This window comes from Saccostrea echinata, unplaced genomic scaffold, assembly GCF_033153115.1.
Source record: "Saccostrea echinata isolate AGI-Se365-2 ecotype Australia unplaced genomic scaffold, CSIRO_AGI_Sech_v1 ptg000028l, whole genome shotgun sequence".
NCBI lineage: Eukaryota > Metazoa > Mollusca > Bivalvia > Ostreida > Ostreidae > Saccostrea > Saccostrea echinata.
The window spans coordinates 14,263,757-14,278,406 of NW_026889777.1; the positions used below are offsets into that span (position 1 = coordinate 14,263,757).

The window sequence follows — 14,650 nt, forward strand, 5'->3', positions numbered from 1 at the left end:
AAAATATACTGTCACCAGTTTCACTTTAGACTTAAGATAGGCATCTAGTTGTCTTAAGATTAAGATAGATCGTGAGATTATCATAAGATATGACAGTTTTGTGAAACGGCTATATGGTGCAATCTTAAGATAATTTTCAGTCTTAAGACAGATCTTAGTCTTAAGATAGTTTTGTGAAACGGGCCCCAGATCACCTTATGAGAGTGTACCAAAAGAATGCAAAATGTGCCTTAAGCTAGATTCTACTGTATACCAGCAGTTAGCGTGCGAGAAAATGTAAGAGTTTCGCAAACTTTTTTGCAGTCTACTATTCATCGTCACTATACATTTATTTCATTGTGTATTCATAGAGAAAGTTTCCTTTGTCGCAAAAATAAGAAATCGTGAATAAATTCAAATTGATGAATCGTGATAAAAGTAAGTTTGCAACATTTGTTAACAGACTTAAAAATCTTAAATGAAAATGTTAAGCAAATTAAAAGAAGATAGCCAAAGTACGAAATTCATATGTAACATTTATTTAGATTAAAAAGAAATTATTTTGTCGTGGTTATCTTCACAGTCTTTTTGAATCACAATAATGATTTATTATATACATAAATTCTTTCGCATTATTTCAGAGCGACATTACTTTACACGTTAATTTGCACACATAAGATTGCTACAAAGACAAAATTTCATACATACGAAGTTTGCATAGTGAATCAGATACTTATTAATATAAAGTGATATGAGATGACATTAACATTTTCAGCTGTCTTTGTCCAAGATAAAGCTACAAATATGGAATGAGATATGGAGATAATGAACAGTAAACAAGCACCTAAGTCCATTAAAACAATACAAATCGGGAGCAGAGCAAACCGGACCTCTAAAACCAGCAGAGGGGGGATCAGTTGCCATTGAGAAGTAAGCATCCCTTGTCGACCGGTCACACCCGCCGTTTGCTCATTGTCATGATCAGGCAAACGGAAAAATTCATAGACAATTCAGTATTTAAATAATGGCCTAACAATTTGTATGAAAAACGTCAGTCAAAATTCGACTTAATGATAGATTGTATTTGCTGAAAAGGTCATTGTATCGACTATAGAATTTGCAAAATGATGACTTTAAACGAGACAGTTGATATCCTTGTCTCATCAACTTGCTTGTCAATAAATTTTACTCTGAGCATGCTTTTGCGTATCGCATCAACTGGGAAATATTAACCTCATATAGAGGTAGCTTCATAAAGCTTTATATCTTTAAGAAGCCACATTTTTTTCATGCACTTGACGGAACTGCCTTCTAACCGTGAATGGGCTAGCAATGCACGTTGGGGGGGGGGGGGCTGCTAGCTTAAAGGACAAGATAGGCTACGACCCTTTTTGGCCCCTGGTTTGGGGTGTCTTTTAGAATGTTGCAATAGTTCATCAATAAAAACCTGTTGTCACCCCTGCCACAAAATGAGTATTGGTTCTAAGTTATGGGATACACAGAGGTCACAGAAAGGTCACAAAATATGTCAATTTCCGAATTTTCTCATTTTTATGCAAATTTTCATCGATTTTACAGCTCATCTTGTTTCAGAAAACATAGAGCACAAGCTTGCCTATCTACAAATTCTATATATTTCATACACTAGTATCGGATGCATCTTATAAATAAAAATCTCAGATAGGCAAGCTTGTGCTCTATATTCTCCGAAATAAAAAGTATCTCAAATTTGACGAAATTCCATGAATCTTATTGTACATCTAGTTAAATTTAGGCCAAATATTTCACCGATATAATTTATTTGTATCATATACTCTTTTTTAACGTTCAAAAACACGTATACTAAATGTAAATTATTAACCAAAGAATATTGTATTTTAAATCATATACTGGTAGATCATAGCATTCAACGATGTGTTTGAAATTTAATTTCTAAAAGATCTTTAAAAAATTATCAGTTTATTTAAGAACAATTAAAAATTAATGAATGATTTATTTGGATTTGGCAATGATATATTTAATAAAGGATTTCAAATTTTATTATATAGTTGTGATAAAATTCAAATCAAACAGTATGACACAAAATAATTTGAAACACGGATATTTGTTGGATGGTAAAGAACTGAGATTTTTTTCTTCGAATACCCCCTTCTCTCTCTCCTTTTTTTTTTTTTTTTTTTTTGAAAATGATGTGTACGCACTTGCGTATTTTGCGTATAGGCAGCCACGCCCCTGCTCTACGTCTATTTCAGAAATAGATCCGAATCTGTATTGAAATTATGTCAGTGTTTTATCTCTTCGTTACGTATTGCTACCAGTTGAAAATATCTTTTGATATGTCGTACATAAAAACAACTTAGTATCCAGTTCATACGACTTAGTATCTCGTAATATTACAGTATATTTCAATATTATAGTACGACATAGCAAAAAAATATTTTCAACTGGTAGCAATAGCCTTCCATACTTCGTTGACTGACAAATAGTTGTCTGGATTATTTGGAATATAATCTTTTTCACTTGCACTACTACCTCATTTCCTTTAAAATCACTTATTTTTGTGGGGTTAATTGTAGTCTGAGGGGGAAAAAATGTTTGTTTTTGATAATATTAAATACCATGGTTGCTACACAACCATTATACTTAAGCTAGAAATATGAACATAATGTGGATGAAATGAATTTGTGGGTCTTCTCATATCACGAAAGCAATAAGAATTCAACCCTCAACGAAAAATAAATGATTTCACATTAACAATATTATTCAATGAAGAAAGTCAATGCTTTCATTTACCAGTTGTTAATCTTCTATGATTTCCGTCACCTGCCCAAAGGTTATCCAGCCAAAAGGAAGTAGATTATATATTATGTTGATAGTAAAGACACGATTTAAGGATAAGCATCTCCGGAACTGTCCGCACATCACCGTCTTATCTTTGTTTTTAGTCTTTGAACGTGGTTTCATCTAGCGCTGCGTCAGGATTTAATTTCGGGCAGAATTTCAAAGACAATTTTAAACTGCACACAATTTTTATTCAAAGTAGACAATTATTACATTTTATTGTAAAACTAGATTCTGCTATGTACGAGCATTTCAGAATTTTATCTGACTTGTTGGACTTGTTATGTTAAAAATCATAAAGGTATTGTATATCAAAGATATTCAATACAATTACATTAATTTCAGATAAAAAAAAAACAATTGTGCGAAACAAGAGTATTACTGTAACACTTATTAGGACAACTAAAAAGAAAGAAAAATCATTATCTGAGGTGTACATTTTTAACATAGTATTAAGTAAGATGTATTTCTGTTCTAAGACATGTTAAATATATTCCAATAATGAAAACGGCAAAAAATGGACCCATTGAAAAATCCAAGTGGAATCGGGTGTCAACGACGAGTAAAGATCTTTCTTTGATTGACCACGCCCACCAAGAGCCCTCAGTATTGATCAGGTAAACGGAGTCATCCGTTTGTGAAAATTAATGTAAAAATAATGGCTTTAGTCGGTATTGCATATGTCGGTCAAAATATACAATCAAACAGTAGATTGTATTTGAAAAATAAAAATAATAATAATAAAACTTTTAAAAATGGAGGATTGAAGACAAAAAAATATGCATAAAATGTTCCATGATTACCTGAAGGATTTTTTAGGTATGCAAAGTAATAGAAATATACACGTTTAGAGAAATATATATAATTAACAGAGCACAATTATACATTTTTTTTTAATATAACAATTACAAATATCATCCTTTTCGAGTATTCAATGACAGAGCAAATGCCGCCAAGCCTCTCCAAGATTCTCTACAATTTGGTTCTATTTGATTTTGTGGAAGCACAAAACCATGTGCACCGGTATCTCTGAGTTCAATGGTGTAGGAATACTTGACGCCAGCGCCACCTTTAGCCCAATCATCTGACCCTCCGGCAGCAGAGTCTGTTAAAAGTAAAAAATGAAAATTAAAAAAAAAAAGTTTATACATTTATCATTTTTAAGTTAGTTTTTTATACACATACACTATTCTAAAATAACGATATCTAATTTTAACGCATGTTTTCAACACAGAAAATCTCATACAGGTAAGTAAAATATGTAGTAGTAAAAACATTATTTTATCGATGGTTATGGAAAAAATATTTCTAGACTTAATCTTTTTAAAGATAATAATACATTTGTAAACACTTACATAAGACATTTGTTGAAGAGCCCACCGTATATTGCGTACCGTAAAGTTCGGACAGAGCGGAAGTTCCTATCTTAGCAGCTGCGTCCTATACGTACACAATGTACAAATGCAATAATTAACGTAACACAAATACAGTATTCTTTTGATATTACATGAACCATATGAATTCTAAAGAAGGTATACCTACTAAAGAATGTATAAATATTCAATAAGAAAAAAAGATAAAAATCAAAAGTACAATAGTGTAGAAATTCTGTAGATTCCTTATTAAACTTGAGTAATTTTTATCGCAAAATGATTCCAAAAACGTCAAATCGCAAAAATATGAATTCGCGAATGTACTGTTGTTCTAGACCTTTAACAAGTTCTTCTGCAATAAATAAATAAACGCCAGTAAATTTTTTTCGTCTTTGGTGCTTCTCGCAAAATTACGAGATGATCAATTCTTTGCGTCTATATTTAGGACTCAACAGAATACTGTATAAGTTCTTCACTAAAGTCCATACTAAGTCTTGCCAGTCGGAGGGGAGAGCACTCGTGTATCCCCAGGGGTACAGCCACATCTGTCCGTAGGAGTGGTAGGTCAGGTAAGCCACCATGTTCTGATTGTTGTTTAACAAAAACGTCTCCAAAGCTGTGCTCTCTTTCTCAGAGAAGGCGGTGGCCCCGGAGTAGACATCAGAACACACATTCGTACTCCCGCCAACACCTTAATAATACCACAACACAATGTCAGTTTGATTTTATGATTGGCTTGACAGTAAAGTAGGAACAGACATCTTTTGTGATTGCAGTTATTTTATTATGTTTCAAATATATGAATTTTGATTTCATGTACTGTTTTCAAAAAGAACTTTTCTTGCTCAGTGCAGCTAATAGCAGTATTGTGCGTTCACACACCATTAAATTAAATTTAAAAAAAAAAAATCCGAATGTATGCCTACGGAGTTTAGAATGGACATTTTTATAAGGACACCTTTACCTTCGATGTATGTGTTAAGTATTGAGGAAGGATAATATTATACTTTTTTCATTGCTAGGGATATTATAAGTGATAGTGGATTATTGATGAAAATATGTGTTAGAAATAAAACAACTAGATAAACAAAATATGGATATTAATTATATGAACTATAATCATTTTGTTAGAACACATTTGATTATAGCTGAAATGAACTTTAATAGTTAAATTGTTTCGCAGCACAGTTAAGGCTGCAGTAAGGAGGCGGGGCCTAATTTATACGGGAAATGCTTACTATGACATCACACAAAAATATAAGTTCTTCAAATTACCACAAAATGAAATGATTTGCTATTTTAAACTGTTGAATAGCTTTAATTAAACTACATCAATACTAATTAGTGCATGCATTATTGTCGTTGGTTAAATCCAACACAGCAATATATAAACAATTCACTGATCGCAATGCACTTGTCAATGTGACGTCATATCGTAAAATTTGACGCAGTTTGTATGCAGTGAGAGGCGGATCAAATTATATTTATACAATGAAAAATGTATTTTGTAATTAAATAAAATATACATTTTAGATATATAAGAGGCCATTAACTTGGATGCGATGTATATTTTATGATTTTATTCATATACTTCCCGAACATTCCCTAGACAAGCGATACTGTCGTATATTTGTATGCAGATTCATTGAAGGGTAATAGAAGGGTCGTAATAAATCCATATATTGCAAGGGCATACCCTCAATGAATTATGACAAGCTTTTACACATAAACTCAAGAAGTATGAAGATATTTGAAAAGTGCTGCGAACCTGTTGAAATCTTGCAAATGAAATAATTATATCTATATTTAATGTACTTGACCAGCAAAATATTCAACATACGGTCTAACAAATGTAATTTTAGCAATTAGATAGTAGAATCTCTATAGGTTTGCAGCACTTTTCACAAACTACAAAGAGTGTTGAAAATAATTATATGTAAAACTTAGATTTTTAACTTGGTTATGCCCTTGCAATATTAGAATTTATAGATGACCTCAATACTTCAGGTATATTTGCTAAAATCACGTGACTGCCACATTACGTGACAAGTTTAAATAAGAAACCTAATCGTCTTCAACATGTAGTTTTCAACCACATTGCATTTGTCCGATAATAGTAAAGTCCTAAAACGAAACGCCCATCCTTGTAAAGAATGTATTTTCTATCTAAAAAATTCGCCGATATTTCCATTTGGCACCTTAACTGTTCTGCGTTTGTAATGGAATAGATCAGAATAGGATTATCAGATCCTTACGTCGCGGGTTCGATTCCCACTGTGGGACGTGGAGACCGGTCCTTCGGATGAGACCGTATAAAACCGAGGTCCCGTGTCGCAGTAGGTGCTGGCACGAAAAAGATCCCTCACTGCTCAATGGCCGTAAGTGCCGAGTATAGGACAAAATTTGCAGCTCTCCACCGGCAAGTGGTGGCGTCTCCGTATGAGTGAAAAATTCTCGAGAGGGACGTTAAACAACATACAAACAAACAAAAACATCATTGGTACTATGCAATTAAATTTGAAAGCCACTTCAAAGTTTCGATTAAATTTCTGAATTATGAGCAATTAAACTGGAAACTTCAAAGGTTGTTTGTTTGTTTTTTGTTTGTTTGTTAAGGTTCCTTTTGAGAACTTTTCACTCATTTTGAGATGTCACCACTTGCCGCGGTGCAAATTTAGACTTGTATTCTGCAGTTTTGGCCTTTGTGCAGTGAGGGCCCTTTTCGTATCAGCATCTATTGCAACAAAATCTCATCCGAAGGACTGGTCTCAACTTCTGCAGTGGGATTCAAACCCGCGACATAAGGATCAACTCTTTACTCTGCGACTCTAGGGCAAACGCTCTAACTACTGCGCCACGCGAGCGAGACATGGAAGTAAAAGGCTCAGGACAAGTGCTCCGATTGTTTGTTTGTTTTTTATCGCCCTTTCGAGAATTTTTCTCTCATATCGAGAAGCCACTCCTTGCCGGTTGAGGGCTGCAAATTAAGACCTGTACTCGGCAGTTACAGCCTTTGAGCAGCGAGGAACCTTTTCGTACCAGCACCTACTGTGACATGGAACCACGCGGTTTATATGTCCTCGTCCAAAAGACTGGTCTCCGCGTCACACAGTGTATTCCAATTCGCGAAGTATGGATCAATTCCTTACTCCGCGACTCTACAGCAAGCACTCTAACCATTTCGCTACACGGGCGACAACTCCGATTAATTTTGATGAGGCGGGGATTGAGCCCATAAATGTAATGATCAGAGATATACCTTGATTGGAGGGTATTGTCATGTTATTTTTTACCGGTAAATTGGTATTGCTATGTACAGGAGTCCATTTAAATAGAATATTAGGACAATCAATATAATACTTCCTAATTGGGTACCATAAATACACTCTGAGTACAAAATACGTTGCATGCTGTAAAATCGCGATTTCTCTTATCTCTATCACTAACGATTCAATCCCTGTTTTAAACTTTGAGAATATTTTAAACTAATCTAAAATTTGTATTAAGAGTATATTGGTCCACACTAACGCAATTTCTTATTGATATTTATCATCTTGTGATCACTGTGGATTAAATAAACTTTTGTAAATGTTTATCGACTTACAAGAATCCTGGAGCGGATTTAAAATCGATGATTAATTTGTTCAAGAAGTCATGGATCGTTACAGTCTCAAGGAAATCTAAAATCGATGATTTGATGGCTTCGTTAACGTAACAAAATGTGTAATTATTTTCTTTAATAGACTTACTGGGATTCCACTGGTATCCAAAATTTCGGTTAAGATCTGTTCCAAAGCAATTCCTTCCATTGGGGACTCTATTTTTCCTCCAAAGCCTGTACTGTGTGTATATATCATAAAAAATATGGTACAGTTAGATAACTTAGATAACTTTCAATTTACACACACACCCTCACACACACACACAGATATATATATATATATATATATATATATATATATATATATATATATATATATATATATATATATATATATATATATATATATATATATATATAAATGCAAGATTTAAAAAAAAACACTTACAGTGGTATGTGAGTATTCATAACCATCGGGATTTAGAACAGGCGCGAAGTACCAGTCAAATTTGTCCAGTAACTGTGGAGCATAGTCAAACTCGTCCCCATACACCAACTAAAATAAAACAGAGTCACTACTGGGAACCTCCGTCAAATTTATCCAATAATTTTAGAGCAAAGTCAAACTAGTCCCCATACACTATAAAAAATATTTTTAGTCACTACAAGTTTATCCAGTTACTGTGGAGCATAGCCAAACTAAGACAAGCATTCTGAGAGTATTGCATTAGCAATACTACTCCCCTACCGGCAAGTGTAATCTGCTTCCCGTTAAAAATTGAAAATGCCATAATTCCGTCAAAAATCAATGAAGCGAAACGAAATGCAATCTTGATCTATAACTTATCAAGGTAAAGTCACATACCAAAATCAGCTCAATATCTGCAAGCGTTTAGAAGAAAATTGCGGAATACCCTTAAAATTGAAAAGGTCCTAATTCCGTCAAAACAAACGAAACGGAACGAAATGCAAACTTGATCTGTAACTCATCAAGATACACATAAAATCAGCTCAATATCTGCAAGCGTTTAGAAAAAATTGCGGAAAACCAAGTGGGACAGACTGACAGACAGACAGACGGACGGACAGACGCAGAGGAAACCTGTAGTCCCCTCCGGTTTCACCGGTAGGGGACTAATAAGATAAGCAATACAAGTCTGTACATTAGTTGTATTTGTTTGTTTGTTTTATTTTTGTTTAACGTCCCTTCGAGAATTTTTCAATTATATTGAGAGGCCACCACTTACCGGTGGAGGGCTGTATATTTGGACCTGTACCCATCCAGAAATTCATCGTTGTTTTATCAATGTACACCATAACTTTTATATTTACATATATATAACACATACCTGATTAATGAAATACAAAACTGTCGCAGGTGATATCCATTCGCGGGCATGGATTCCTCCATCAATGAAAATTGACGGGCGGGACTGTCCATCACTTCGGGAAACCTGAAAATAGATAACAATGAACCATAAAAAGACGTAATTCTCAAGAAAACATGTGCTTTTCCTCATCCGAATAATTGTTTCCTTCTTATGGTCATGAAACAGTGTCTCCCAGATGTAAGAGTAGGTAAGGATGTACGCTTCTAAGCAGTGACAGGATTAACATCTTTCAAAATACTATATATAGTAAGTGCTTAAAATTTTTATCTTTATATTTATAAAATCTTGTTTATATACCCCCTAACATAAAGTTATTAAAAGAAGGAAAGACAAATGCATTTTTATTCAATAAGGAGTTTTCTTGGAAGTCTTTTTTTTTTTTTTTTTTTTTTTTTTTTTTTTTTTTTTGGCTTTCAAACAAGAAATGCATAGGAAATTGCTTATTTTAATCTTAGTGTGCCTTTAAACATCTCCTAAATTTAGTAACTCCTTGTGCAAAACTATTTTTTTCAGACATCAGCCAAACGGTATAGAGACTTTTAAAATCTAAAATTATATAATTTGAAATTACGCCATTTGATGTCTTATTAGAATACACAAGGTTTACACTCATAAAACTCTTGAAAAATAAATTCAATATTTTCACTAGAGATTTATTTATAACCTTAATATCTTGAAAAAAATGAAACAGTACCCCATGACGTTGTGTTAAATATACAGAATAGATTGACTGATTGATTATTTGTTGTTTAACGTCCCTCTCGAGAATTTTTCACTCATATGGAGACGCCACCACTTGCCGGTGGAGGGCTACAAATTTTGACCTATACTCGGCACTTAAGGCCATTGAGCAGTGAGGGATCTTTTTCGTGCCAGCACCTACTGCGACATGGGACCTCGGTTTATACGGTCTCATCCGAAGGACTGGTCTCCACGTCACGCAGTGGGATTCGAACCCTCGACGTAAGGATCAACTCCTTACTCCGCGACTCTAGAGCAGACGCTCTAACCACTGCGCCACGCGGGCGACTATACAGAATAGAAGATACAGCAATAATATTTAAGCATTTTTTTTTTTTAAAAAATGGCTTGTACTCTTGCACTGAATTTTAAAGACATAATTTATATGTCCTTTTTCTTATCTTTGAGTGCAAATAGGTCAAGATTCGTATTTTATATTTTTAAGGATTTTTTTTTCCTGACCAATCCTATGAATACTTTCCTTGAGTATTCATTTATATAAAACATATCGTCATGACATATTATTTTAGACAGCAAGTTTTATTAAGTGAAAGGCTTTATATACTCAAAATCATTTAAGAAAAAGATATTTCTTATGTTCGAGAGTAAGACTTTGACACATTTTCAATAATGATGTAAGAAATTTTTTAGAGTATATATGCTTTGATTTATATTTTTCAACTTGGACACAGTGAAAATGAAGAACGCAGTAGTGAGAATGGTAAAATTTTATAATTATAAAAATATATGTATATACTCAAATTCGTTACTGTGACTTAGACATTTATTTACAGGACAATACAAAAGGTTTGACTTCTACCCGACACTTAGAGAGCAATTTCTGTTGAGAGTTCGTGAAAAAGAAATTCACAAAGGCGTGTCATGACGATAAAGATACATCTCAAAGTGCTACATTTGTACTTTAAAAGACTTTTTTCTCTTATGACATATTATGAGTGTTTTGTTTTAATTTCGTTATATATGTTAGTCCTTTAAACTCACCTTTAAAACTTGAATTTCGTTTGATTCAGAGCTATATCCTATTGTGCTCAGTGAAGAAGTCACCGTGCTCATAGCCTGGGTGGCTGTCACAACGTCCGCCAGATACTGTTTGATCTACAACACAAAGTGTTTTATGCTTGTTATTGAACGCCTATAAAACGTCTGATGGAATTTGCATATACAGTTTTAAATATGTTTATCCATTTTTATACATATTAAAAGTAGTAGCAAGGATATTATGCATTTTATCATTGATATATTCTACCTAAGGTCAGACGACATGTTCCTCAATTATGTTTAATTTTTTGAATTTGTGACTAAGTTGTTTTGAACATATCTTATTGAATAAATCAAAAGGATTGGAAACAAATTCTTACAACTTACTAGTTCCTCTCCTTGTGATTGAGTATTGCTACTTTATCAAGATTCCTCACAAAAAATGAGGTACCTTACCAGGCATTTTGTGCAAGATTCCATAGGATGGTATTTCCTATATAATCCGATTGAAAATAACTGAATTGCTGATACATTAACAGCATCACTTTTTTTTTTATACTTTTAAAGACATTTTGAAAATAAGGGATGCCCACTCCTCCATGGCACCTAATCCCACGATGTTTTTGGAGGTCCGTGTTTAATTGCTCTGCTCCCGAATTGTATTGTTTTAATGGACTTTGAGCTTGAATAATGTTTCATTATCTCCTTATTTCATTTAGAAATAACAAAATAAAATTACATTTTTTTAAAATTACAAAGCGATAATACAAAATCATATATTCGTGTCCTCATACCTTATCTATCTTTTTTGTTATCATTTGCTTCATTTTGAGATTTTGTACATGCAACTGCTAAGAGTTTACCGTAGAAAATCGGTGATAGGCTAAATGATCAAACCCCGCATTCTTCCCTTGCGAGGCGAATGGAAGATGGAAACTTCTTTTAGCTGGTTGTTTTTCTTCATCTATTAACCTTCAAAGTAAAATTATTCATGATTTTGAAATTGATAAAAAGGTGGGCACAAAATAGCTGATAATGATATTTAGTTTGTTTTCTTCCAGAATGTATTAATAAAAGTTCATTACGCACCTAAATTAACACAAATTTACTTTTGCAAACCATTAATATTAAGTTCAATGCCAAGCTCAATATCTTAAGTTGAACTCTGTGCACTTACTTCAGAAATCTACCAATCTGCTTCAGTTAACTTTATAAAGATTCCAGAAAGATTTCAGATGTTTTATTCCTGATCTGCTCCCAAATTTTAAGAGCACCAAGAAAAATTAAAGTTTACTAACTTTTGTAGATCGTCAATCCAGATTCTGACGTCTGCCCCTATGGCTTTAATAGCAGTCAACACATGATCAATTTTCTCGGGCTCGACATACATTTCCATCGAGAAATTGTTTTTACTTGGGTATCTCCACATATCCAACTGCGTTGACGTACATGTACAATATACAAGGACAGTTGATGCAAACAAAATGTTATCATAAATCTTGAAATAACATCTTGAATCTTGTTTATATAAGTAAAATGAATAATTTTAACAAGGGCGTAGAAATTTCATTTTTTATTCAAAGTTTTACAATAATGGGATTAAAATGACAAAAAGTTGTATAAATTAAAATGGATGGTTGCATAAAGGTAGAGTTTTGAACATCATAGAACGTTTACAATTTCTTAATATTTTAGAAATTTAATATTTGCATTATTTAGAACCAAAAAGGTCCAAAATTATAAACCAATCCAGACATGCATATTTATATTTGTTCAATCTGTCCTTAGGAGATGAAGTGTGACTTGAAGTATATAGACGATTCATTTTGGCATCTTTATTTCTACAAAGACTTAAGGAGATTGGAAAAATGATTAGGAAACCCAAATATTAGAACAGTTTTAAGATTATCAACTTACTTATCCTCCCGTTTTATAAACATAAAAAAGTTGGATAGATTTTTATTACTCAATAAAGTGCTAGAGATGTTTATGAATTTTAGATACAAGTCTTAAAAATAATTTGCTTAGACATTCCAGAAACATGACATATACATGTACTTACATCCAAAACATCATGTAGTTGAAGAACGTGTTCCAATTCTTCTACAGAATGAGGGAGGATTTGCAAAACCTTGTGTCTGAAAAAGGTATGTTTTATTTCCTTCCCATAAAATATGGAGATAACGAACAGTAGCCAAGCTCAAAGTCCATTAAAATAATACAGATCGGGAACAGAGCAAACACGGACCTCCAAAACCATCAGAGGTGGGATGAGGTGCCATGGAGGAGTGAGCACCCACTGTCGACCGGTCACACCCGCCGTGTGCTTCTTGTCATGATCGGGAAATAAGGAAAAAATTCTTAAGTCCCAGAAAATGATAATTTCACATTTTTGAAAATTCTGATTTTGCTATAATACTTTTTTTTTGATAAAACTGACATGAAGGATAACTTAATCTATATAATATCAATTATCGAGAACAAGGCTTAAACAGGACGTAAAACTATATATGTATCTATAGTGCAAAAAACATTTATTGTATACAATGAAGTCCTTGGGGCGAAAAAATAATAACCATAGTATATTTTTCTTCCAAATACTAGTAATTAATTATGTAAAATGATAATGAAAAATATTGACGAAAACAACTCCTTTCATAATCCGTGCTTTAAACGCATTTGATTAACAAAACATGGAATTAATTTTGATGTCACATTCTCATACTGTAGCCTCGCTATTCTAGAGGACAATTTATACTTTAAAATCTGTGAACCCATTTAGGTCCAATTCGTACATTACGGGTTACCGTACAACGGATATCAGACAGAAAAAAAGAAAGTCAGCCGGAATTAATACCGAAAAACTTCAATCAAACAACTTTACTTTGACTTTTTACTCAAGTAAATTTAAAGCTTTCATCAGAAAGTGCTAAAATGTTGTTCATTATAAATGTTCAAAATATATAATGTATCCATATTCATTAAAAATGAATTCTGGTCTACATAAACACCATTTTTATCTACAGAACACGATCCATTATGAAGAGCAAACCGTATCTTTCAATATATTTAAATGAAAATTGTAAGTGGGAGTCTTGATCGACTGTTGCTAATTTGTTTATCTCCTGTAGGGAGAAAAATCCAAAACGAAAACAAATGGCGCGAGTTTTTTTTTTTTCTTTTTCAATTTTCAGGAACAATCTGACTACAGATTATATTCCCCAAATCAGAGTTACATGTATAACTAGAAATTATAAAAGCATGTTCTCAGTTTAATTAGTAAAATATTGAACACAAACCCATCAAATCGCATAGGTTCCGCCGACACATGCGCAAAAAAGAGAAACACCACTGCAATCAGGGACATCGTCATGACAAACGAAACTGAATCCTATGAAAAAAAAAAGATATATTGTAAGAGGTATATTTAAAAAAAATGGAATGCAATTACTTTTTAAACTCTACAACAGATATTTGTTCATGATATTCTGCGAATATGAAATCAATCTTCTGCAAATATGAAATCAATCTTCATAAGATACTAGCGTCTTGTAGAGCAAGTTATGTCAACCCTGCAACAAAAAGCAGTTAACGTATCTTTATCTGAACTAACTATATAATATTTAATCGAATTAAATCAGTTCAACTTAATATTTCATGGAATTAAAATCTCATGTTAAAATGATTAATATAAATATCAGATAGAGATGTTGCCTTACCGCCCC

At 33.0% G+C, this 14,650-nt stretch overlaps 1 protein-coding gene across 1 annotated transcript; it reads right to left on the reverse strand.

The window, feature by feature from the left end:
• Window positions 1-3,734: 3,734 nt before the first annotated feature.
• On the reverse strand, window positions 3,735-14,292 carry LOC133193543 (carboxypeptidase B-like). The gene is made up of 11 exons (XM_061329505.1): window positions 14,225-14,292; window positions 12,988-13,063; window positions 12,224-12,360; window positions 11,789-11,897; window positions 10,929-11,042; window positions 9,144-9,248; window positions 8,243-8,350; window positions 7,943-8,033; window positions 4,682-4,884; window positions 4,176-4,260; window positions 3,735-3,925 (listed from the first exon to the last, which is right to left on the reverse strand). The coding sequence occupies exons 1-11, from the start codon at window positions 14,290-14,292 to the stop codon at window positions 3,735-3,737; spliced, it is 1,287 nt and encodes a 428-aa protein (XP_061185489.1).
• Between the last annotated feature and the right edge of the window lie 358 nt (window positions 14,293-14,650).